The sequence below is a fragment of the Lepidochelys olivacea genome, assembly GCF_965140295.1.
Source record: "Lepidochelys olivacea isolate rLepOli2 genome assembly, chromosome: 3".
Taxonomy (NCBI): domain Eukaryota; kingdom Metazoa; phylum Chordata; order Testudines; family Cheloniidae; genus Lepidochelys; species Lepidochelys olivacea.
The window spans coordinates 6188927-6214394 of NC_140413.1; the positions used below are offsets into that span (position 1 = coordinate 6188927).

The following is a 25468-nucleotide window of genomic DNA, read 5'->3' on the forward strand; positions in this document are numbered from 1 at the left end:
TGGTGGGATATAATTGGTTACATAATCATGTTACAATATGTTAGGATTGGTTAGTTAAATTTCAGGAAAATGATTGGTTAAGGTATAGCTAAGCAGAACTCAAGTTTTACTATATAATCTGTAGTCAATGAGGAAGTGAGTGGGTGTGTGGGTGGGGGAGATGGGAACAGGGAATGGGGGTGCGGAAATTGAAATCATGTTTTGCTAAAGGGGGAAATGGGACCGGGGAATGGGGGTAAGGAAATTGGAATAATGTTTGGCTAAGGGCAGGAATGGGAACAGGGACACAGGTGTAAGGCTCTGTGGTGTCAGAGCTGGGAAGGAGGATACTAAGGAAGGAAACTGGAATCATGCTTGCTGGAAGTTCACCCCAATAAACATCGAATTGTTTGCACCTTTGGACTTCGGGTATTGCTGCTCTCTGGTCATGCGAGAAGGACCAGGGAAGTAAGTGGGTGAAGGAATAAGCCCCCTAACACATGTGAGCACATGAGACTCTCCACTTTCATTTAAAAAATAGTAAACGTCTAGCCCTTCCTGCTTGAAAATGTGACACCCCTAAAGCAGGGGTGGGCAAACTATGGCCCGAGGGCCACATCCGGCCCTTCAAATGTTTTAATTCAGCCCTCAAGCTCCTGCTGGCTCCCAGAAGCAGAGGCATGTCCCCGCTCCGGCTCCTACACGTAGGAGCATCCAGGGGGCTCCACAAGTTGCCCCTGCAGCTCCCATTGGCCGGGAACTGAGTCCAATGGGAGCTGCACGGGCAGCATGCAAGGCTGCCTGGCCATGCCTCCGCGTAGGAGCCGGAGGGGGGACATGCTGCTGCCGCCTCTGGGAGCTGCTTGAGGTAAGCTCTGCCCAGAGCCTGGACCCCTTACCCCCCCCTCCCACCCTCTGAACCCCTCGGTCCCCGCCCAGAGCACCCTCCTGCACCCCCAACCCCTCATCCCCAGCCCCCACCCTCTCCACACACTCCAACCCACTGCCCCAGCCCCCTCCTACATTCTGAACTCCTCATTTCTGGCCCCACCCCAGAGCCCACACCCCCAGCTGGAGCCCTCACCCCGACCCCCAATTTCATGAGCATTCATGGCCCGCCGTACAATTTCCATACCCCGCCGTGGCCTTCGGGCCAAAAGGCTAGCATCACCGTTGGCTCTCATGCAGCTGGGTGGGCTCTGTGTGAGCCTCAGACCCGCGCCCTGCGTCCAGGATGGTAGCCAAGCCTCGGCACCACCCAGGCCCCCTTGCACCAGCCCCTGTAGCATGGGTTTAGGTAGGTAACAAACAAAGGGCTGGACAATCATTAATTTACGGCACTAATAAACCCAACCCCGGCCCCTCTCAAGGCCAGGGCAGCGGGCAATAGACACAGGCCCAGGGCCAGCTGGATCAGAGGGCGACAAGACCCGTGGGGTCTCCCTGGGGATCTGTGCCAAGGGGTCTCCGCCGGGGGGGCTTGCACAGCTGCTGCAAAGCGAAGCCCGTTTCCCAATTCTGGTCAATCTCCTTGTTCAGGGTTGGAAGAAAGCGACTCTTCTGTCCGTCCCCCGCCCCCTTCCGAGCCACAGCCCGCCCCGGCGGGGGAGACTCGCCCCTCCCGGGCCGCACCCCGCACCCCGGCGTGGGCTGCCGGAGCCGCTCCCTAGCCCCGCAGGGGCCGGCCGGGGGTGGAGCCCGGCTCCAGCCCGCCGAGCCCAGGGACATAAAAGGAAAGACCCGGCTGCGGCAGCTCCTCTCTCCCGGGGCCCGATCGCCCCAGCGATGCCCGGAGACTCCCGCCGGCAGCGCCGAGCCCGGGGTGGCTGCAAACGGTGCCTCCCGGCCCGGGGCCCCGCCGCCGCCGCCGGCTCCGAGCCCAGGTAAAACCCAGCAGCAGCAGCCGGGGCGGGCGCCTGCGATGCGGCGGCTGGGGGGCGTTACGCGGCGGCGGGTCTTCCCGGGGCCTCCCCTGCTGGCAGGAGGGAGCGAGCCCGGGGCGGAGACAGCCCGATCCCCTCCGTGCACCCACCCCGCGGCGGGAGCAAGAGGCCCCTTCCCGGCCGCGCCCACCGCTGCGGCGGCGGCTCCCCCCACTGGCCTGACGCCGCGTCACCCCGCCCCGCCGGCTGGGGCTGCTCCCGGCTTCCTCCCGCCCTGAGTCAGCGGCCGGGATCGCAGCAGCGGCGGGTTTTTCCCAGTCGGGGTGTTTCTCCCTCTGCGCCGGTTTGACTCCCTTTTCCGCCCCCTGCAGGGCCATGGACACCGGCGCGGCTTCGGCCGCCTCCCCGCCCAGCTTCAAAGAGGAGCTGCTCTGCCCCATCTGCTACGACCCCTTCCGAGAGGCCGTGACCCTGGGCTGCGGCCACAACTTCTGCCGGGCCTGCGTGAGCCGCTCCTGGGAGCACCAGCCCCGCCACGCCTGCCCCGTGTGCAAGGAGCTGTCCGCCCTGGGCGACCTGCGGGTCAACCACACGCTCAACAACCTGGTGGAGATGCTCCTGCGGGAGGAGAGCCGGCGGGGCGCCCCGGGGGGCCCTGCCCTGTGCGCCCTGCACGGCCAGGAGGCCAAGCTCTTCTGCCAGGAGGACAAGGAGCTGGTGTGCGCCTTGTGCCAGGGCGCCAAGCAGCACGCGGGCCACAGGGTGCGGCCGGTGGCGGAGATGGCCAAGGACTACAGGGTGAGTGGCCCCGGGGCGGGACGTGCCCTCAGCGAGCCGGGGGCCCGGCCGGGCAAGGGAGACACGTGCGAGGGCGGTGGCGGGGAGGGTGCGCGCATGGGGACGCGTGCCGGGCGGCGTGGACCCCCGGGCGTGCACGACGACCCTGTGCTGGCATGAGGACCCGAGATTTGCCCTCGGTGGGTACCCCGTGGCGTGGGGGCACACCCGTGGCATGTGCCCGGTTGTGCGTTGGATACAGGGACGTGCATGGCTGGGATACGGGGGTGCGCCCAGTGGCATGTCCACGCTGGGAGTGGACTGCGCCTTGGATCGCCCGGAGGGAGGGGAATTTTGCTGCGGGGAGGTGGGCCTCAGATGGGGGGGGTACGCAGAGCTTTCCCCCCTTGCAGAATGACATGTATGTGCAGCCGCTCCTGACATGCGAACTGCCTGAGGCCCTGGGACTGGGATTTTGATGGCGCTCCCCTTAGGAAATAGCAGGAAGTAGGTGCGGCTGTAAGCAGGAAGCCAGCTGTAGGGTGACTGTGTGTTGCGGGGGTCCTGAGTGAAAGGCACCAGGCCTCTGCTCTTCCTCTGACTGCTTCCAAGGTACCCTGGCTGTAAGGGTGCTGCTTCGCTGCTCTGCCAGCTCCTCTCCTCTCCGCATGGCCCAGTTGCTGGGGTGTGTTAAGAAAGCTGGTGTGCCATGTGCTCGCCCGCCCAGTGCCCACAGGCAGGACACCCAGGGCTGTCGCTTGCCTTGTTAGCAGCATGGCAGGCGCTGGAGAGAGCTCTGGGCCGGCCCCCACTCTCCCCAGCCTGGAGACAGTTCGTGACCTTGGACGGGGAATGGCCCCTTCTCCAGCAATGATCCTGCCACGGCCCCAGGCCTGGAGAGCGGGATACACCACGGGGCAAGGGGCAAGGGCAGTGACGTTTGCTTAGCACTGGTACGGGGGGAGGACGAGAGACGGTGGCAGAGCAGCGATGCTCTGGGGCCTCTCCCCACTCACGAGCCAGGGAGCAGAGAGCAGGGCCGATCTCCAGGCGGCAGTTTTGCTCTTCCAGCCGGAAAAGGGAAATTGGAGCTGCTGTCGTCACTGGCCGAGTGAGTCACCCGGGAGGGGGCCGCGCCTTAATTCAAACGCTGCAGCAGCCCTTGGAGCAGGCTCTGAAATCTGTTTATAACTCCCACTGACAGTGCACAGGGAGGGTAGTATGGCCTAGTGGTTGAGACGCAGCCCAGGCAGTCAGGCCTCCTGCGCTCTCATCCCAGCCGTGCTGTGAGCGGGCATGAGTCACTGACCCTCTTGCTGGACGCTTCCTGTCTGTAAAACGGGGAGAATCAGCATGGGGAACATGGGGATTGCCAGACAGGATCAGGCCCAGGGCTCCTCTAGCCCAGGGTCCTGTCTTGGACGGTGGCCAGGACCAGATGCTTTGGAGGAAGGTGCAGAAAACCCTGCAAGAGGCATTCACTGGCTCACCTGCCCCCGGGGCAGTGTCTTGGGGGTTGTCTTCTAAACTCTCCTGCTTCAGTGTAGATTCCTGAGTGTTGTGAGGCTAGATTGATGTTTGTTAGGTGCTTGGAGGTCCCCAGAGGGAAAGGGCTAGCGAAATGCAACTCGTTGTTATTATTAATGAGCTAGCCGGGAGACAGGACCCCACCACCACCTCTCTCCCCCCCCACGAAGGTGCTCAGGGCTGTGGCAGGGAGAGATGCCTTTCCCTGCCGGCCCCAACCCAGCCCCGAGGAGAGGTGCCTCTTCACCCCAGCCCAAGTGCTGCTGGGGGGGAGAGACCTGGGGGGGAGTCCTTTCTCCCTGCTGTAGCCCTGGGGTAGCCTGCACCCCAAACCCCTCATCCCTAGCCCCATCCTAGAGCCTTCGCCCCCAGCCCTGAGCCCCTCATCCTTGGCCCTACCCCAGAGCCCGCACCCCCAGACGGAGTCCTCACCCCCCCTGCACCCCAACCCTCTGACCCAGCCCTGAGCCCCACCACACGCCGATCCCCTCAGCCCCACCCCTGCCACATGTCACCCATCAGCTCCATATTGGTGCACATGACAAAATCCATTCCGCACATGGATGGGAAAAACAAGAGGGAACACTCTTAATGAGCTGGTGTGATTTCACATGGGGTGGGGGGAGCGAGAGAGAGTGTGTGTGTGTATATGTCTTTATACACACACACACATGTATATGTATAAAAATAAAAGGGGTCCCTGACAAAGGGCTGCCATTGAGGAATAGGGTGACCAGATCACAACAGTGAAATATCGGGGAGGGACACTCCCAGGCTCTGCCCCAGGTCCTGCCCCCTCCCCGCTCGGCCCCTACCCTGCGCCCTTCCTCATCCTCCGGCCCGCCGCTGGCTTGCTGTGTCCTCAGTTCCCCACCCACCGCTGGCCTCTTCACCCCCCCTCACCTGCCAGTCACCTTTTCACCCTGCCCGCTGCTTGCTCGCCCGCCCGCCTTTTCACCCTGCCACTCGCCTCTTCACATGCCACTTGCCCCTATGGCACCGAGTTCCCCTCTGCCAGGTGGGTGCTCGCCCGCCCCCTTCCCCCAAGTCCCCGCCCCGGCCCCGCCGCCTTCCCATTCCTCCCCCTCCCTTCTGGAAAGTCCAAAGTGCCTCCAAATAGCTGTTAGGTGGCGGGAAGCACTGGGAGGAGCGGGGACGCGGTGCGCTGGAGAGAGGGGGGAAGAATAAGGTGAGGACGGAGGAGCTTGGCTGCATTTTCCCCCTGTGGGTGCTCCAGCCCTGGAGCACCCACGGAGTCGGTGCCTCCTTCCCGCTCTCCTCCTTACCTGAATATCAGGACAAATGGCGTCCTGATCGTCCATCGATCGGGATGCGGGACAAAGGGTTAAATATCGGGACAGTCCCGATTTTATTGGCACATCTGGTCACCCTATCGAGGAACGTGTTCTATAAGGAACATCTCCTTCCTGCAGGCCAAATGGAGGAACATGGAGAACTCCCTGCGGGACAAGGTGAGGGATTTCGGGACAGTCCGGCGGTCGTATGAGTCCATCTCCAAGCACAACCAGGTAAACCACCAGGTTGAAGTGGGTTGGTAGATTACACCATCCCTAACCGGACAGCTGGGGAGATAGTCATAGGTTTTTTTCATAGATACTAAGGTCAGAAGGGACCATTATGATCATCTAGTCCAACATCCTGCACACTGCAGGCCACAGAATCTCACCCACCCACTCATGCGTTTAAACCTCTCACCTATGTCTGAGCTATTGAAGTCCTCAAATCGTGGTTTAAAGACTTCAAGGAGCAGAGAATCCTCCAGCAAGTGACCCGTGCCCCATGCTACAGAGGAAGGCGAAAAACCTCAGGGCCTCTTCCAGTCTGCCCAGGAGGAAAATTCCTTCCTGACCCCAAATATGGCGATCAGCTGAACCCTTAGCATATGGGCAAGAGTCACCAGCCAGATACTAGAGAAAATTCTTTCCTGAGTAACTCAGATCCCACCCCATCTAACATCCCATCACAGGCCATTAGGCCTATTTACCATGAATATTTAAAGATCAATTAATTACCAAAATCATAGAAAGAAAAGGAGGACTTGTGGCACCTTAGAGACTAACCAATTTATTTGAGCATAGGCTTTCGTGAGCTACAGCTCACTTCATCGGATGCATTCATTCATTCATTATTTTTTTCCCCACCACTGAATACATCCGATGAAGTGAGCTGTAGCTCATGAAAGCTCATGCTCAAATAAATTGGTTAGTCTCTAAGGTGCCATAAGTCCTCCTTTTCTTTCTGCGATTACAGACTAACACGGCTGCTACTCTGAAACCTACCAAAATCATGTTATTCCATCATACCATCTCCTCCATAAACTTATGGAGTTTAATCTTAAAGCCAAGAGATTAGTCCTACAGGAGCTGCAAGGGGGAGGGGGTCTTAGCTGATTGCAAAGGGGGGCGGGGGTTTAGCCGATAGCAAACCTGCAGCTGGCCTTATTGTTTGTGGGGCCCAACCCACAGGGAATTGGCTGCTGAGTCTTTCTCTCTGCTACCGGGGGGGCTGAGTTGAGCCATGAGTTACTGAGTTGGTGTCACAGCCCAGGGCCCCCTATTCTCCCTGTGTGACCAGTGCCGGAGGCTGGGCCTTGTTTGAAAACTTCTCTCAATGGCACCTTCTGTCCCACAGGATCCAAAGGCCTTTTGCAAACCGTACCTAGTGGATCACACTCCCATGGCAGAAATGCAGCCACCTCTGGGGTGGAACGCTGCCCCTATCCGTGCCAGCAATCCCACGTAACGGCAGGAGTGTTGTGGGGAGACAGGCTGCGGTCGCAGGAGGGAGAATCCGCCCCTGTTGGTTGTGTGCCTAGGGGTCAGGACTGGGGATTGGGAGGGTGGGGGCTGGAGTAACGTGGGGTGCACCGCACATGTACCTTTCTACACCTGCCGCAGCCCAGCAAGCAGCTGGGAGCCCTGGGCTTTGCCCTTCTTAGTCTCTTCGCGACAAGCACGGGCAAGTCCGCAGAGATCTTTGGGAACGTACCAGAGGCCCCTGGTGAAGATGCCTGAAACCCCCCCAATGGACAGTGTAGGGAGGCGGAGAGATTCCCAAAGGCACAAACGGGAGCCGGGCACCTGCTTCCCATTCCTTTGCAATGGCAGAGAGGCCTCCAGCTGTCCGCTGTGCCTTGGAGAACCGCCTGCTTGTGGGATGCCCCGGGCTGGGGAGGGCTCGCCCTGGCCTTGTCCTCTGAGGGTCCTGGGCAGTGGGAGGCCTGTGGACCAGGTTTGGTGACCTGGGGAGAAAAAAGCAAACTCTCCTGGGGGTGACATCGGCAAGGCGAGAGCAGTTGTTGCTGTGAGAGCTCTGGGGGAGCTGAGGTGAGTGGGGAGTGTATGGGGGGGGTTGCGGGGCACTCAGTCCATGTGGCTCATCATTCTCCAGCACGCTTAAGCCCTGGGAACGGTGATTGGCCGGGTGGCCACAGGTGTGGCTGGTTTAACTATTGCAAGCCCAGCGGAGGTCTGTGGCTTCCCCTACCCCAGAGCCCACCTTGACTCTGAAATGGACTGAGCGGTCACGGAGGCTGCTTTCCGACAGGAAGCTGTCACTGGGTGGGAAATGCTGGCCGGTCTCTAGAGCTCTGGCCCACTGCTGGGAAACCCAAGGGCCAATGGCTCTTCCGGCTGATGGCAGCCGGTGGGCTTCTGCTGGTGTCCAAAGGAATAAGCTATAATGTGGCAGTCCTCCGAGGGATTCCCTGTGGGAGCGAAGGCATGCCCAGGGGACTGGGGGTCGGGGAGTGGGGCTCAGGATCTGGGTTCAGCTGCTGGCTCTGTCAGACTCTGTGGGACTTCAGGCAAGTCATTTCACCACTTCTGCGTCCATTCCCCATCAGCCCAATGGGGCTCCTGCCCTGTGCCCTGTTTAGCAGAGCTGGTCAAAAATCCTTCTTCTCTCTCCCCACTCCCATCCCCCCCCAGAAAAAACATCAATTTTTGGATGGAAAAAGATACATTTTCATTTTGAATTGAAACGTTTTGATTTGGGCTTTGAACTCCCTTCCCCCTGTTTGGGTTTTCAGCTCTCCCCCTCCCTTTTCAATTTTTCCAGGGGGCCCGAAACCCAAAGTGTTTTCCACCTGGGAAACACAAAACTCTCATTTTTTGCTTTCATTTTTTTTTTGTGTTGAAAAATCAAAAGATTCTTCAGCCTCGGACGGTTTGAGTACCACCAAGATTTGGACAGAACGGACTCTTTCTAATGAAAAAGTCATTAGGAAAACTCTGGTCAGTCTTTTTCGATTGTAAACTCCTTGGGGCAGGGGCCCTCCAGCTACATGTTTGTGCAGCATCCTAGCTAGGTGCCAGTGCCATACAAATAACATTCTTCCCTTCCTGCCCTAGAGTGGGGGCCTGCTGACCTGAGGGCGGCTGTTGGGTGCAGCGACCCCGTGGGGGTGGAAAGGGCCGGGTCTAAGTCAGGTCGCTGCTATGGTCCTGCTCTTCCTCCCGCCGGGCAGGTGGAGGTCGCCAGGCTGGAGGATCAGATCAGGAAGGAGTTTGAGAAGCTGCACGAGTTCCTGCGGGGCGAGGAGAAGGCCCTGCTGTCAGAGCTGCACGAGGAGGCCCGGCACAAGCGGGGCCTGATCGAGGGCAAGATCAAGAAGCTGTCAGAGGACAGCGATGCTCTGCTGCACGAGGTCAACCAGCTGCAGGCTGACCTGACGGAGGACGACGTCTCCTTCCTCAGGGTAATGCCACCCTCCTGCCCTCCTCCCTATGCCTGCAGTGCTCACCTTGGGGGCCCCCCCGAGTCATATGGGGGAGTTGCGGGGAGGGGGAGTGGTCAAAGTACATCCTAGCTCCGCCCACTGTCAAAGCTCCACCAGGTTTCTGCTCAAATGATCTGCAGTACAGTTGTTAACACATGGTCGTCGTTAGTCTTCGGCTATAGCCAGTGCAGCCGCCTGCCTCTCCTGGGACCAAATAACCACTGGTTTCCAGAGCCGCTGGGGGCCTCTGTGTGGGAGCCTTTACCCCCCTGAGAAATAACAGAGAGGATCTAGAGACCAAGGCAGGACCTAAACTGCAATTTGACTGGAAACAATAATCTGAAATGGTGCTTAACAGGGTGGGGGCAGGGCATGAGACCCAGCCAGGGGTGAAAGTAAGTCGAGTGACTTACCGGTACGCTGGGGCCAGCTTTGGCCCCCCGGAAGGGGCGGGGCCTAGGGCAGAAGGGGATCAGAGCCAGCCCCAGCCCACCCTGTAAGGTAAGTGCCCCCCTCCTTCCCCCCTCCCCCACCAGGGTAGCGGCAGCAGCCGGGGCTCCGGGGGCTATTTAAAGGGCCTGGGGCTCCCCTGCTTCTACTGCCCCCATCCTTTAATTAGCTGCCGGAGCTCTGGGGAAGCGGCAGGTCTCCAGCGGCTATTTAAAGGACCGGGGCGGCAGAGGCAGCTGGAGCCCTGGCCCTTTAAATAGCCCCCGGAGCCCCTGCTACCCCAGGGCTCTGGGGGCTATTTAAAGGACCTGCGGCTCCCCTACTTCTACCGCCCCGGCCCTTTAAACAGCCCCCGGAACCCTGGGGTAGCGGCGGTGGGGCTCCGGCAGCTATTTAAAGGGCCGGGACGGTAGAAGCAGGGGAGCCCTGGGCCCTTTAAATAGCTGCCGGAGCCCCACCGCCGCTACCCCAGGGCTCCAGCAGTGGGACTCTGGAGGCAATTTAAAGGGCCTGGGGCTCCAGCCATTGCTGGGAGCCCCAGGCTCTTTAAATTGCCCCCTGGGGACAGGGCCGCCCAGAGTGGGGAGCAAATGGGGCAGTTTGCCCCGGGCCCCGCAGGGGCCCCCACGGGAGTTTTCGGCTGTACACCCGGAGTGAAGGACCCGCCACCGCTCCTTCCGCTCCAGGTCTTCGGCGGCAATTCGGCGGCGGGGGTCCTTCCACTCCATGTCTTCAGCGAAGTGCTCCGAAGACCCGGAGCAGAAGGACCCCTGCCGCCGAAGACCCCAGGCCCCCTGAATCCTCTGGGCGGCCCTGCCTGGGGAAGCCGGGCTGCCCCAATACGGTGCACCGGCTCTTGCTGGTATGCTGTACCGGGGCCTACCAGCTTACTTTCACCTCTGGACCTAGCTCTGATGTGAAGTGGCAGCGAAAAACGACTGTTGCAATTTTGGGTAAGGAGTGGTGGGTCCTCTCCATATGGCTCTTTGTAGCTGGCATCCGTTCCGAGAACCGCCCCACCAAGGATGTTGGTGCATCGGAGAGGGTTTGGACGCATGATGCCCAGAGCCACAAAGGATCAAGGGCTGGGGGGGTGGGCGTGGCTTGCAGCGAGCGAGAGGGTTCCCAGGGCTAGATACATGCAGCTCAGCTGAGGGGCATAAAAACTCTGAGCTAGGTGGAGCTTCCCTGATTGACACCAGCTGAGGCTCTGTCCCTGTATTTGAAGGGTGTAATCGCTTGGGATGAAAGCAAACCCCTTAGGGCGGGTCTGCACTAGAAAATGAGGTCGACCCAGCTTCGTCGCTCGGAGTGAGAAAAATCCACCGCCCGAGTGACGTAGGTAAGCCAGCCTGAGTCCTGTGTAGCCAGCGCTGAGCTGACGGAAGAATTCTTCCATTGACCTAGCTACCGCCTCTGGGAGGTGGATTACCTACGTCAGTGGGAGAACCCCAGAGTGTCTACACTGAAGCCGCAGCTGCGCTGCTGTAGTGTTTCAAGTGTAGACGAGCCTTTAGTGTGCTACAGAAGGGCCTGGGATGGGAGGGAATAACTAGAAGGGAATGGGATGCAAGCGGGAAAGGAGACCTTGCCTGTCTCCTGCCTGTGTTGTGAGTCGGCACCTCTTCCGGGCTGTTTGGGCGAAACAATCACGTTTTCAATGTAAATTCTCTGTGAAACCTGCTCAGAAGCATGTGGTTTTGTTGTGGGGGTTTTGCACTTTGGGTTGCCCCAGTCCTGGGCAGGAGAATAGCAACCCCCTCTCCCCCACCGCCATCCCCAGACTGTGCAGTCAGATGCTCCAGTGCATAAGAGCCTGGTCTCCAGGGCACGTTTCTGCCCACCGTTGTCAGTTCTGCCCACCATCGTTGGGGTGGGGAGGGATAGCTCAGTGGTTTGAGCATTGGCCTGCTAAACCCAGGGTTGTGAGTTCAATCCTTGAGGGGGTCATTTAGAGATCTGGGGCAAAAATTGGTGGATTGGTCCTGCTTTGAGCAGGGGGTTGGACTAGATGACCTCCTGAGGTCCCTTCCAACCCTGGTATTCTAGGATTCCTCTGATCGTTACAAAAGCGCCTCGTGCAGGTTTAACGTGCGACGTCTCTCTCCTCTTTCAGAAACACAAGAACCGCAAGCGCAGGTAGGTTCCTGAGCATTTGAAATCCCGAATGTGCAGCTGGGGTTTATTGGATCAAACCTGGCCCTCGTACGCCAATTCTCACGGCGTTGCCAATCCCGAGTGAAACGGCTTTGTCCGTGACACAGACCCCACATCGAAACCTTCCCGCGGGGGACATTAAAACACTGCGGGATACATGTGGCCGCTGCTGCAAATAGGTAGAGGTGGTACTTTCGGAGAGATCCTTGTTTTCGAGGGTGCAGAGTACCAGCAATTCCTGCCAGTGCCAAGCACCTCTGACAAGGCAGCTCACGGTCCTGTGGGTCCCGGAGCAATTTACAAGTTGCACGTGGTAAAGATGAGCTTGAGGTGCGAAATCTGGGTTGAAACCATTCTAATCCCACCCTCCCAAGCTCCACCTTGGGCCCTGAAGGGCTGGTCCAGGGCTAATCTCCAGTACCCGAGGCAGGAATTGCAGCTGTGCTCCCTCCCTCCCCTGGGAATGACCCTAGGCTGCCGTTCAGGCCTGGAAATGAAGGGTCCCATCTCCAAATGAATGAAGGGCAGTTGCAGACAGGTTGTAACTACCCAAGCTGGAATCTAGCCAGGGAAAGTGCTCTGGAATCACTGAGGATTTGGTTTCAAAGCCCCGTTTGAAAGACACCCCCTCCCTCAGCCCAGTGCCCCCTATTCTCATGCTGGGCTGACCCAGAGAATGGAGTGCTGTCCTGACTCAGCAGTGCCTTGGAGATCTCCATCCCTGGCCCGGCCTCAGTGGTGGGGCATTGGACTGTAACCGTCACCTGCAGGCAGTACAGAATGCCCTCCCCGACTTAAGCGATCCTTTGCATTAACCCCCTAGAACATGGCCTCTCCCAACCGGTTCCGTGTAACCTTCTCCCGCATGTCCCCAGAATTGCCTGCACGGCAGAGGAGCCAGAAGCCATCCCACCAGGGATGCTGGTTGATGTCCCCAAGTTCCTGGGGTCCCTGCAGTACGACGTGTGGAAGAAGATGCTGGACATCATTACAGTGGGTAAGGCGCTGAGGACACTGGGCAGTGAGTGAGGCGGGCAGGTGGTGGCCAATGCACCGGGTAACTTAGAGCCACAGGGCTGCTCAGACTTCAGGGCTGGGAGCACCATGGAGCTTTGCATGCCTTCAAAGGTACTCGGGCTGGGCCACGTGGAGGCTAACAGCCTACTACTGCTGATGGACTTACTCGTTTAGCTCAGGTGCTAGAGGCCTGTGGCGTTGAAGGCTGTGGGTTCAAACCCTGCTGACGACCTGGTTGTGGGGTTGTTACACTGGCACATGTAAGCCAGGCTGGTTTGTGTCTTATGATGCAGGAGCTAAGAGCCTGACCAAACCTGCTGGCTGGGAGCTATAACCAATTCCTCCTCTGTCCCCGATCTGCAGAGAATAACGCACCCTGAACAGTGGGTTACATGTAGAAGCCACAGATGCTGCATAAACAGACTCCAGATGCTGCTAAACTGAATTGTAAACTGGTGGAGAGGAAAGCTTCAACTCTCCCCTCTAACGTTTGAGCTAGAGGGGCAGCCCCGTCTGCAGACTTACACACACGCAGATCCCCATTGTATCCGCTAGAGGGGCAGCCCCGTCTGCAGACTTACACACACGCAGATCCCCATTGTATCTGCTAGAGGGCAGTGGGACGCACACAAGCACCTAAGAATGACAATACTGGATCAGACCAAGGGTCTCTCTAGCCCAGGATCCTGTCTGCCGACAGTGGCTGGTGCCAGGTGCTTCACAGGGAAGGAAGAGAACAATTACCTAGTGATCCATCCCCTCTTGGCTAGTCCCAGTTTCTGGCAGTTAGAGGCTTAGGACACCCAGAGCATGGCTTTGTGCCCCTGACCGTCATGGCTAATAGCCACTGACGGACCAATCCTCCATGGGAACTTTAGTTCTTTTTTGAACCCAGTTATATTTTTGGCCTTCACAACATCCCCTGGCAAGGAGTTCACAGGTTGACCATGCGTTGTGTGAAGAAATACTTCCTCTGTTTCTTTTAAACCTGCTGCCTCTTAATTTCGTTGCGGGACCCCTGGTTCTTGTGTGTTATGAGAAAGGAGTAAATAACACTTCCTAATTCACTTTCTCTGCACCAGTCATGATTTTATAGACCTCTCTCATATCCCTCCTTATTCGTCTCTTTTTCTAAGCTGAACAGTCCCAGTCTTTATAATCTCCTTATTTGTTGCCCTTTTCTGTACTTTTTCCAATTCTAATATATCTTTTTTTGAGATGGGGCAACCAGATCTGCACGCAGTATTCAAGGGGTAGGCATACTGTGGCTTTACGTAGGGGCAGCATGATATTATGAGTCGTCTTATCTGCCCCTTTCCGAATGGTTCCTAACATTCTGTTCGCCTTTTTGATGGCTGCTGAGTATTGAGAGGATGTTTTCAGAGAACTCTCCACAATGACTCCAAGCTCTTTCTTGAATGATAACAGCTCATTTACACTCCATCAGTTTGTGTGTATAGTTGGGATTGTTTTCCAATGGGCATTACTTTGCTTTTATCCACACTGCATTTCATCTGCTCTTTTGTTGCCCAGTCACTCAGTTTAGTGAGATCCCTTTGTAAACTTCGCAGTCAGCATTGGACTCAACTTCTATCCTGAGTAGTTTTGTATCATCTGGAAACTTTGCCATCTCACTGTTTACCCCTTTTTCCAGATTGTTTATGAATATGTTGAACAGCAGTGGTCCCAGTACAGATCCTAGGGGGAATCTACTATTTCCCTCTCTCCTGTCAAAACTGACTGTTTATTCCTCCCGTGTGTGCCTTATCTTTTAACCAGCTACTGATCCATGAGAGAATCTTCCCTCTTATCCCATGACTGCTTGGTTTGCGAAGAGCCTTTGGTGAGGGACCTTGTCAAAGGCTTTCTGAAAGTCCAAGTACACTATATCCACTGGATCCCCCTTGTCCCCATGTTTATTGTTATTGACACACACAAAGCATTCTAATAGATTGCTGAGGCATGATTTCCCTTTACAAAAGCAGTGTTGACTCTTCCCCCCCAAAAATCGTGTTCATCCATGTGTCAGCATGACCTACTCTATTCTTTAGTCCAGTACCAGGCAAATTGGCTGAAACTAAAGTTAGTGATCACTGGCCTGTAATTGCCAGGATCACCTCTGGAGCCTTTTTAAAAAATTGGCATTACATTAGCTACCCTCCAGTTATCGAACACAGACTGATTTAAGTGGTAGGTTAAATACCACAGTTAGTAGTTCTTCAGTTTCATATCTGAGTTAATTTAGAACTCTTGGGTGACTACCGTCTGGTCCTGGTGACTTATTACTGTCAAAGTTTGACTCAGACTCACAATTTATCAGACCACTCTGTTTTATTAGCAAAGCTGCTCTGCTAATACATTTAGAAGTGAGCCCCCCGAGTGGGGCTTGTGTCTTTTAATTTATACAGTTTTTTGGAGAACAAGTTACAGAGAAGTTACAGACAAAAGAAGAAAAAGATTTTAGTCACCACCCTTCGAGATCCCTGAGACCAGTCACGTATCTTCAATTACCTGCCACCCTTAACAATCTCCTTTAACAGCTTCCAGTTAACTTAACTAATTGCCCTTCACACCTTCCATTCTGATGCTCACTTCTTAGACGTGCTGGCTCTATCTTAATTGCTTCTCCATTCAAAAGCTAACTGTCCCTACACGTGCTCCCTCAGATACTTTGTAACATGTTTTGGCATGCCCTCTCGTATACAATGTATCCAGCATGTCCCCCTGGGACAGTTCCTCAGGTCTGTCACCTAAAAAGAACGGCCTGGGTGTGGGAATGTCCCTCACGTCCTCTGCAGTGAAGACCAATGCAAAGAATTCATTTAGCTTCTCTGCAATGGTCTTGTCGTCTTTGAGTGCTCCTTTAGCATTTCAGTCGTTCAGTGGCCCCACTGGTGGTTTGGCAGTTTCCTGCTTCTGATGTACTTAACTTTTTGGTTTTGTTGCTGTTTAGTTTGAAGAGAACTAGCAAAAGACACATTCTTTTTTTGGCCTGTCTAATTGTACTTTTACACTTGACCTGCCAGAGTTTATGCTCCTTTCTATTTTCCTCAGTTGGGAGTTGACTTCCAATTGTTAAAGGATCCCTTTTTGCCTCTAATCTCCTTTTTTTTACTCTGTTTAGCCATGGTGGCATTTTTATTTTTTTGGGCCTCTGGTTGGTGGTGGTTTTTTTTTTTTTTTTTTTTTTGCAGTAACTTATAGTTTGAGCTTCTATTATGGTGGTTTAAAAAAGTTTCCCTGCAGCTTGCAGGCATTTCACTCTTGTGGCTGTGCCTTTTCATTCCTGTTTCACTCGCTTCGTCATTTTGGTGTAGTTCCCCTTTCGGAAGTTAAATGCTTCTGTGGTATTTTCAACCCCACGAGGCTGTTTAAATATAATTACATGGTAGCTGAGCCACACACTGAGAGCAACCATATTTACGTCTTGGACCAGATCCTTTGTGCCACTTAGGACTAAATCAAAAATTGCCTCTCCCCTTGTGATTGCCCAGACGAGCTGCTCCCGGAAGCAGTCGTTGACAGAGTGTAGAAATTTTATCTTTGCAGCCTGTCCTGAGGTGTCCTGTACCCAGTCCACAGGGGGATAGTTGAAATCCCCCATTATTATTGGGTTTTCTGTTGTAGCCTCTCTCATCTCCCTGAGCATTTCACAACCACCTGCGTGGGTGTCAGTAGTATATTCCTGCAGCTAGACTCTTTATTATTCAAGCATGGAACCTCTATCCATAGAGATTCTGTGGCAGTGTTTCTTTCACATGCATACAGGGCTTCGCTCTAGGCTCGCTGGGGGTGCTACATCTGAAGATGAAATGGTTACGTCAGGGGTTTCCACCAGGGGGTGCTGCCGCTCGGGGCTGAGGCGTATTGGCAGAGCTCATCTGCAGGCTTAGCGTGCAGCAGCAGGGGCTTCGCTGGGGATGTGCAGGGAGAGCCTGGGGCGGGGGGACCTTGCCCAGAACATCAAGCTCCGGTCCGTCCTCGCCTGTGGCTTTGGTGCATAAGGGGTTAACCATCCGTGGCTGGTTCTGCGCTCTGCATACACGCTGCTGTCATGATAACAAGGTGAGGAGCCTGCTAGTCACGGTGAATCTGGGCTGTGAGGGGCAAGGCCCCTGCCCTGAGTCTTCCCCCCCCCGACTGCACACAGGACAGCGCCAGGTGTGGGATGGGGCCGTCTGGCTGATTCACGCCCTGCAGCGAGCTGGTGGCTTCGATCCATCAGTGCGGAGCAGGGCGGAGAGAGGGGAAGCCGCTCCTGTTAGCACAGTAGGATCACATTGTCTGGGCTAGGGGGAGAACAGCCAGGGCCAGCTGGAGTCGAGTCGCAGCGGGGATGGTGGCGTTGGGGGGGCTTGATAAGAACGTGTAAAAATCCCTATGGGCCAGCTTCATCCTGGATGTAACCCACTGACTCCAGGAGTCACACCGGGGTAGAGAGCCCTCTGCAGCTGGGAAGAGCACCCTGGGCTGAGGCCCCTGGGCAATGCATGTCGGGTGCCGACACCCCACGCTGTCTGGGACGTGGAGGGTGATGATCCCGGCCTAAGAAACGTTGAGCTGGGTGCAGATCCACGTTCACCCACCATCACGGCAGAACTTGAACGAGACCTCCCAGGCCCTGATCACACCGGCCACGGGCTGGAACCTTCCTGAGAGACGACCGAGGGTGATCGCAAGTCACTCTGCACGGGCGACGTTGGCATTGCTGGTAACTCTTAAGCAGCGCCGATGGCCTGCCGCTGCAGGCCGAGCCGGGGGGCCTACAGGGCGGAGGGCCCAACGCTCGTCCAGTTCCTAAAAAATTACAGGTGTTCCCATGCCAAAAACAGTTAAAATAGAATTAAAGTGGACACTGTGTTGCCCTTTGAAACACTTAATAGGAAAAAACCCACTGAGCTCTGGCGGGAGGGTCTCATTTGGACAGGCCCTAGAAATCTTATCACTGACATGGGTTTAGAGCCAGAAAGAGGGAGGGAAGATGGCCTGTGGTGCTCCGGGACTTGGGGATTGTGGTCACGTTCTCAGCTCTGCGGCGGACTCCCCGCGTGGCTGGGCTGTGTCGCTTCCAGCTGTCCGGCTCAGCTGGGAGAGGGGGCTCTTGCTGCTCTGCCTCCCTAGGGTAGCCTGGAGCAAGGCGCAGCGGTGCTGGGGAGATCCGCCGTGCTTTGGTGGTAGCGTTCCCTGCAGGGCGCAGGTGTGGCAAATACTTCCCCTGCCGCAATGCCTGGCTGCCCCCCAGCGGTGCCGTGCTAGGTGCTGTACAAACGCCCAGCCAGTGAGAGCCCCAGCCCCAAAGGGCTGACGGTCCTCAAGACGAGCCGGAGCCAGTGGAGAGATGGGGTTGTGCAGACAATCGGAGGTGTGTGGGGCTCAGCCAGTTGGGAGCAGCGTGACCCACATGCCACCCGGCGTTCAGCCAGGGTTGTTCTGAGGAGGGATTTGAAGGTGTGTTGGTGGGGGTTATGAGTCTGGACTGGGGCTTTCCCCAGACACAAGCAGTGGGCTGGGGGAGCGGTTGGGTGATGGAGGGTGGCAGGTGGGATGTTTGCCCTGGGCTGTGCCTGGCACCCGCATGACGGTAGCTCCTAAGGCAGCTCCTGACAAATCTCCTTTCTCAGTTCCCTTCAGCTTTGACCCCAACTCCGCCGCAGGCTGGCTCTCTGTCTCCAGCAACCTCACCAGCATCACCAACGGCAGCTACCAGCTACTGGTGGACAACCCGGAGCGCTTCTCCTCGGCCCCCTGCATCCTGGGCTCCCGGGGCTTCTCCAAGGGCTCCCACGTGTGGGAGGTGGACCTGGGCGGGCTCACGAACTGGCGCGTGGGCGTGGCCAAGGAGCGGGGCGGCTGCCGGTGGAACTTCCACCACGACGCCCGCTCGGGCTTCTGGTACATCTACCGCCTGCAGGGCGCCGACTGCGAGATGTGCCGGGCCTCCAACTCGGCCAGGTCGGAGACGGCAGTCCGGGACCTCAAGCGGATCCGGGTGGAACTGGACTGCGACGAGGGCGAGCTCTCCTTCTATGACGCCGACCAGAAGAGCCACATCTACACCTTCCATGAGCCGTTCAGTGGCGAGGTTTTCCCCTATTTCTACGTGGGCAACCCAAAGCCTGATATGCCACCCGGGTCTCTCAGGATCTGCCCTCTGCGTGTCCTGATCAAGGAGGACCTTCCACTTTAGGCTGCTATATACAACCAGTAAAGGCTCCCCCCATTCCCATCCTCCATTCCCCCTGGCCTGCTGCTTCCAAGCGCCGTTCTACAGGGCGGCCCATCAGGATGTCCTCCTCTAATGGACCAACCCCCTCAGGCCCCTGGTTTCCTGCTTGGGCTTTCTCAAGGGAAGCTGTTACTTGTGGGTTTTTATTTTCTACTGTTTGCCTTCATAACAGATGGTGGCTCTTTTTTTTTGTCTTTTTAATAAAGCTCTGTGGTGGCAGGACCCAGCAGTGGCCGCGGGGGCCTTGTGTTTTGGATCACAAATTCCAAGCGTCTCCCTTCGACTCTTAGTTAGGAAAGGTTCTGTTAGCTGCCAAACCCCCTCCCCCTCCTTTTTTGGGGAAAAAAAAAATCACAGCTGAGTTGGGAAAGCATTTCCTTACACCCCGCAGTCTGTGGAACTCCTGGTCACATGATGCTGAGGCCAAGAGCTTCTCAGGATTCAAAAAAATGGGTGTGGGCTAATGAGATTGTTCTAACCCCCTCTTCCCCCCCCCCCAGCACATAAACCAACTACTAGAGGGCAGGGTAGCAGATACTCAAGGAACTCCCTCAGGGCAGATGGTATTCCAGAATTACCCTTGCGTAAGATTTCTTGCACCTTCCTCCTTGACTATCTAGTGTAGACCCCTGTTGAGACAAGATCCTGGACTAGCTAGACCACCAGTCCCTTGCAGTGCAATGTATAGATCCTCTTCGCTCTATCCCTTGGCTGGCATAAAACCAACACCTAGCTCTCGCACAAATAGTTTAATGAGCTTGACAGACTAAAGGGCTGTAGCTGTTTTTCCTATATGAAAATGGGGAGCGGGGGGGACTGAAAGCCTCAGGGGATTGGTCATAACCTACGAAGCCTCTTCGTCCAAGGTAATAGGCTCAAATCCAGGCCAAGTCAATAGAGATCCCGAACAGGTCCTGTGTTCTGGCTGGGTGGCCCAGGGGAAATGAGCGAATGTTCCTGATCTCAGACTCCTGCCTGTCACAGTGGGTAGCTCAAGTAGCCAGGAGCTCTGAACTCCCCTTGTCCCTCCTGTTCACAGTGAGAATAATCCCGAACGGAGTAGCGTCAACAGGAGTGATCAACCTTGCACTTTTTCTTCAGTGTTAATTTCTGCGTAACCTGTCATCTCCCTGGCCCCAGCTGCTCTGTGTCCTGACTGACTGGATGCCTCTACCCAGGCTGACATGAAGCCATCTAATAAAAGCATTTTTCATCGGGGGCTCTCAAAGCACTTCCAAAAGGAGCTCAGTGTCCCCTCCATTTTACAGATATGGAAGCTGAGGTACAGCTGGCTTTGACTTGCTTAGGTCACCCAGTGGCAGTGCTGGGAATAGGACGCAGGTCTCCAGAGGTTCTCCAAAAAAAGAAAAGGAGGACTTGTGGCACCTTAGAGACTAACAAATTTATTTGAGCATGAGCTTTCATGAGCTACAGCTCTGTGCTCCCCAGAGTTGTCTTCTGTGCCTGTGGGTGAGAGAGAAAGTAAAACGGCACCTAACCCACCTGGCTCTTGCAGTTGCTGTGTAGAAAGTGACTGAACCCAAAAGAGTGGGAGACTCCTCAAACTGGCTCTGTTGGTCATAAGCCAAACCTGATGATGGCAGGGCTTTGGTGCTTTTTCAACCCAAAGTGCCCCAAGGAGACTCTGCCTGGATAACTGATCACTTCCCATTTTATATAAAGTGCAAAATTCAACTCCCTCTTAATTGCAGAGCTCCGGCCAGGACTTCCACAACCCGCAACGTCTCGTGTCCTGCACGACTCCGGTGTTTCATCTGAGCGTGTTCGATCCTTGTGCTGTAGCAGGGAACACAGGCTGTACAAAACGCAGACCCAGATGCTTCCGGGCGCTATACAGCACGGCTAGAAGGACCCGAGACCAAGAAGAGTGGCTTTTCACCCCTTCCTGGTCGAACCTCAAAGAGTTCTGACGGACTGTTAACTTTTGGAGCCCATAGCTCTGAGTCTGACCTCACACGGGCTTTAGATTGGTGTAACCCTGTTGCTTTCAGTGGAGTTATTCCTGGTTTCCCCGCAGGGCACCTGAGATCAGAATCAGGCCCTCAGTATAACCGGGCAACATGAACTGTATTCAATCAAAGACATGAGAGCAATGTGCCCAAGATTCAAAGACGGTTTGGAGCTCTTGCAAGCAGCCAGGGGGAGGTCTAGGCCAGTATGTTCTTGGAATCAGAACTGCCTCCCTTTGAGCCCCCCGAATGGACTAAGCAGCCACTGGAAGGTGATGTCCTTATCTACTGAATACGGCCGGGAATGCAGCTCAGCTGGCTGAGAACTCAGGAAATGCACCTGACTGGCAGATCCCATTACGGCTTCTCCTGCCTTCGGTGGCCATGGAGGACAATTACTCAGCGCCCCCTTTCCAACGGCCCAGAACAGATTTTAAGCCTCTCGCGTCATGAACGCTGCCTCGAGTTGCTCTAACTCCTCTCCTCCAATCAGAGAGTTCACAGTCTGGTTGGGGGCCGAAACCAGACCCCCTCGCTGACAGAGGAACTGGACGGGACTGAGGAACTCCTTGCTGCGAGTGGTGAGCACGAATTCCAAGAGTCCAGCTTTCATTTTCACTGTGGTCTCGGGCATCTCATTTATAGCCTGAAATCTCAGGTATTAAGTGTGTGTGTGTGGGAAGGTGGGAATGGGGAGCCGTTAATGGTGAATCAGGTATTGTCCTTCACCCGGCTGAAGGGAAAGCCTCCAACTTGCCTTCACACCGGCCCCCTTGAGCGCCAAAGCGGGCGGATTTTGATGGAGAAAAGTAGGAAAGTATTTTTAAGAATTGTGTGTGTGAATTATTTTTCCATTCTTCAACCAGGTCCAGACTTCCTTCCCCTCCATGCCCGCAACAAATATACACTTCCCTGGGCAATGGGGCTGCTTCTCTATGGAGCCCACTGAGCCAACCCCCACATCAGATACACCCACCCTCCTTTCTATTTTAAGCTATTTGAATCCAGCTCTGCCCTTTCCTGCCTGCCAGTTAATTCCGGGGGAGAATCCGGAGAGTGGAGGTGAATTTGAATTGAAATTGACACTGATTCAAACTGCATTATGTCCCTAGGTAAGATATAACACATGGTGCATCTTATGTGTTGCCATTATATAACTTTAGCAGCAGCTAGAATTACTGCCAGGACAGAAATAGCCTGAAGAGCTCTGTCTTATTATTAGGAGGACTAGTGGCACCTTAGAGACTAACCAATTTATTTGAGCATAAGCTTTTGTGAGCTACAGCTCACTTCGTCTGAATGCATCTGATGCAGTGAGCTGTAGCCCACGAAAGCTCATGCTCAAATAAATTGGTTAGTCTCTAAGGTGCCACAAGTCCTCCTTTTCTTTTTGCGAATACAGACGAACACGGCTGCTACTCAGAAACCTCTCTAATTATTATTTAACATGTATAATGTGATAGCACCAAGAGGGTGACCAAGTCTGGGCCCCGCTGTGCCAGGGGCTGTACAAACTCTCCAAACATGTAATAGATCTCCAGGTCAAAATAGCATCTAGTCTGACCTCCTGCAGAACACCGGGCTGTGAACTTACCCGGCCTGTGACTGTCCGTGGCCCAGAGAGCTTTCAGTCCCAAAGACAAGACAGAAGAGGTGGATTAACCATTTAAAGGTAAGAATGGCTAGTTGCTTTCCTGGAGCTTGGGATGTTCAGAATCTCCCTTAAATCCGTTATGTGCCTCTGAATGCTTTGGGCTCTGTCTTTCCGTGCACGCTTACCTTAAAGGCCTGGTCTGCACACATTTTGTGTACCAGTATAACTATTCCAGTTGTGGGTGTGATTGTTACCTATATAGTTTAATGATTGTGATGGGATCCCTGGGGTGCAACCTGGAATTGGGGTACCACTGTGCCCCCTTAACTGTCCAGCCAGGGGTGTCTCTCACAATCTTTGCTAGTGACACCCCCAGGCCTGCTGCTGCTCTGGCGGTCCCTGGAGCTGCCCCCTGGAGCTGCCCCAATGCAGGGCCCTCCCCGGGGCTGCTTCTCCAGCCGCCCCTGAGACTGCTGCTTCTTGGGCGGTCCTTGGGGCCATCCCCAGGACCAATGCTGGGGCAGTCCCCAGGGCTGCTGCTCTGGCTGCCTCCAGGACTGCTGCTGCTAGGGCGGTCCCCGGGGCCAGTTGCCCAGGGCCACCCAAGCAGCGGCCAGTGCAGCTAGGCCTGGGGAAGCTGGTGCAGCTGGCCCTGGGGCTGCTGCTTGGGCGCTCCCAAGCGCCAGCTGTACCAGCCACTGCTGAGGCCAGCGGCTTGGGCACCTGGTGGCCAGCCGCACCGGTAACTTCAGCTGCAGAACTCATGGAGGTCGCATAAAGTCACGGAATCCGTGACTTCCGCAACCTTTGTGACAGAATTGCAGCCTTATTTATTACCCCGTCTGCCCCTCCCTCAATGTGGAGAGGACACACACTAGCCTTTGTAAACTGAGCTGAGATTTCCCAAACACTTCAACCAAAACACACTGTTTTAGGTAAAATATAATACAGGTTTATTAACTACAGAGAGACAGATTTTAAGTGGTTGGCACAGAAAGTCAGAGAGAGTTACCAAAGAAAATAAAAGGTCCTCGCACAGTCTAAATCTTAACCTTTATTAGACTAGGCAGTATTTAGATCAAGCAACTTTCTCACCCCAGTGGATGTTGCAGGCTGGTTATAGTTCTTAATACACAGGCTTCCCCTTTGAGCCTGGGACCAGTCTCCTCAGTTCAAGTCTTTGTCCTCCCAGCATTCTTGTTGCTTCCTGTGCAGGTAGGGGAGGAGAAATGCCAAATCATGATGCCCCTGTCTCCCTATTTTATATTGTCAGTCCATGTGCCTAGAAAACACTAACTCAGATATGTCCTGGTGGGCTTTGCTGAGTCACAAAGTTGAGTAGTCCCCCACTGTATGATGCTTCTCTTACAGAATTGTAAATCCCTGGTTTACAACTCCCCTGCTGACTAATGGTCGCTTAACACCCTCCTGGAAGTGGATCACCTCCTGTGTTGTCACTGGGGAACTAGCAATAAAGACACTAAAACAGACAACACATTTCAGTAACAACCATGCAGCAAAATCTCATAACTTCATACATGCTAACGGTATACATATTTGGACAGAACAATGGGTTTTGGCAGATCAAGACCTTTTCATCTGATATCTTACATGGCATGCTTTGTATGAAATATATCATAATTATATGATGGGGAGAATATGGGCGCTCCAGGGGTCTGCTTTGAGGTACAGAATGCCACAGCGATACAATCCCTCTCCTGTGAACACAGTTATACTGATATAAAGGTGACTTATACTGGTATAGCTTATTCCCCTTCCTGTTCAGGAATGTAATGGGGTGTACTGGTCCATTAAGCCTGGGGGCAGGGGAAGATACTGTTCCAGCAATGTTAACAGGAGCACAGGCTCAGAAAGTAGTGAAAACTGGAAGAGAGGAACTGGTCCAGGGAATTAGCAGTGGGGTGGGAAGATCCCAGGGCACTGCCACTTTAAGGGCCCGGGATCAGAAGTCCTGTAGGGTAGGGTGGGACAGAGCTTCCCTCTCCTTGGGCCAATCGGGGGAAGCTTTCAGAAGGAGGGCAGTATATTTACTGCATTCCCTCCCAGAGCAGGGTGTTTGTGGGCAGAGAAGGAAGCCTGGGCGGGAAAGCTACATTTCTGTTGGGCGGAATACAGTCTCCATGACCCACAGCAACATTGGGGGGGGGGGGAAGCGAGGGGGAAAACCGTTTTTCAGGTAGAACTTGCCCTGGGATGGGCAAGGTTCTCAGGGGGGGCCGGTGTGTACGAGGGTGGCTTGCCCGTAGGCTGGAGAGCTGGCGGCTAAGCCAGCCCTGATGAGCCCCACCTTCGAGGAATCGGGGTACAAGCTGCAGGGGGGAGTTGCGAGAGTAGCAGAGACTGCCAGAGGCAGGAGGCTCAGGAGACTGGAGATGTGTGAACTCTGGGGTTTGCTGATCCATTGCATAGCGCGTGGCTTGATTACACTTCGGTTCATTATGCAATATACTCAAGAGCCCAAATAACCAGGGCCAGTGAGGGTTATTGCCCAAAGACGATAAGAATAGAGGACGGGGGGAAAGGTGCAATACGATCTGAGGCCCTGGGAAGCCATCCTGTCAGGACTGTTACATTCTCCTTCCCAACGGGACACACTGCAGCTGGCATTAGTCACATGAGGTTTTCCCACGTTACACATCTCTTAGCACGTCACGGAAATCCAACCCAGCCATCCGGCCCAGTTCCCTCATTCGTCGTTCTGTTCTTCCTAGGGCGAGCGTGTGTCCGGTTTTGGCCGGGATGGTCCCTTTTTTAAGCCCTGTCCCGGCCGTCCTGACTCTTTTGGCAAAAGTGGGCGTTTGTCCCGTTTGCTCTTGCTCCCTCGACCAGTTGGCAAGAGCAATAATAGTGGGGTGTAGAGGACTGTGCGGGGTGGGGGGTATGGTTCAAGCGGAGGGCAGGCAGGGCTCGAGCGAGCAGCGACGCCAGCCCCAGCCTCCTGCGTGGTGGTGGGGTGTCCAGCTAGCATCTCGGGCCTGTGAAAGGGGGATAATGACGCATCTGTCCTTTGTAAAGGAGATTTTGAGCTCTATGGATGAAAGAGTGCTAGATCATAACACCGCCAGCCAGCCTTACTATTGTATTACTCCTGTGCCCTTCACGAGGGGAAATTGAACTATTCAGCTT

At 55.1% G+C, this 25468-nt stretch overlaps 1 protein-coding gene across 2 annotated transcripts; it reads left to right on the forward strand.

Moving 5' to 3' along the window:
- The first annotated feature begins 1617 nt into the window (after window positions 1-1617).
- TRIM35 (tripartite motif containing 35) lies at window positions 1618-18979 on the forward strand. 2 transcript variants are annotated; one of them, XM_084624757.1, is made up of 7 exons: window positions 1620-1862; window positions 2234-2660; window positions 5600-5695; window positions 8656-8886; window positions 11474-11496; window positions 12390-12511; window positions 18153-18979. In XM_084624757.1, exons 1-7 carry the CDS (start codon window positions 1765-1767, stop codon window positions 18716-18718), a joined length of 1563 nt encoding a protein of 520 aa, XP_084480883.1. In that variant the 5' UTR covers window positions 1620-1764; the 3' UTR covers window positions 18719-18979. The 2 variants fall into 2 exon arrangements, with proteins under 2 accessions (XP_084480884.1, XP_084480883.1); XM_084624758.1 differs by lacking the exon at window positions 5600-5695 and having other exon boundaries at window positions 1618-1862.
- The last annotated feature ends 6489 nt before the right edge of the window (window positions 18980-25468 follow it).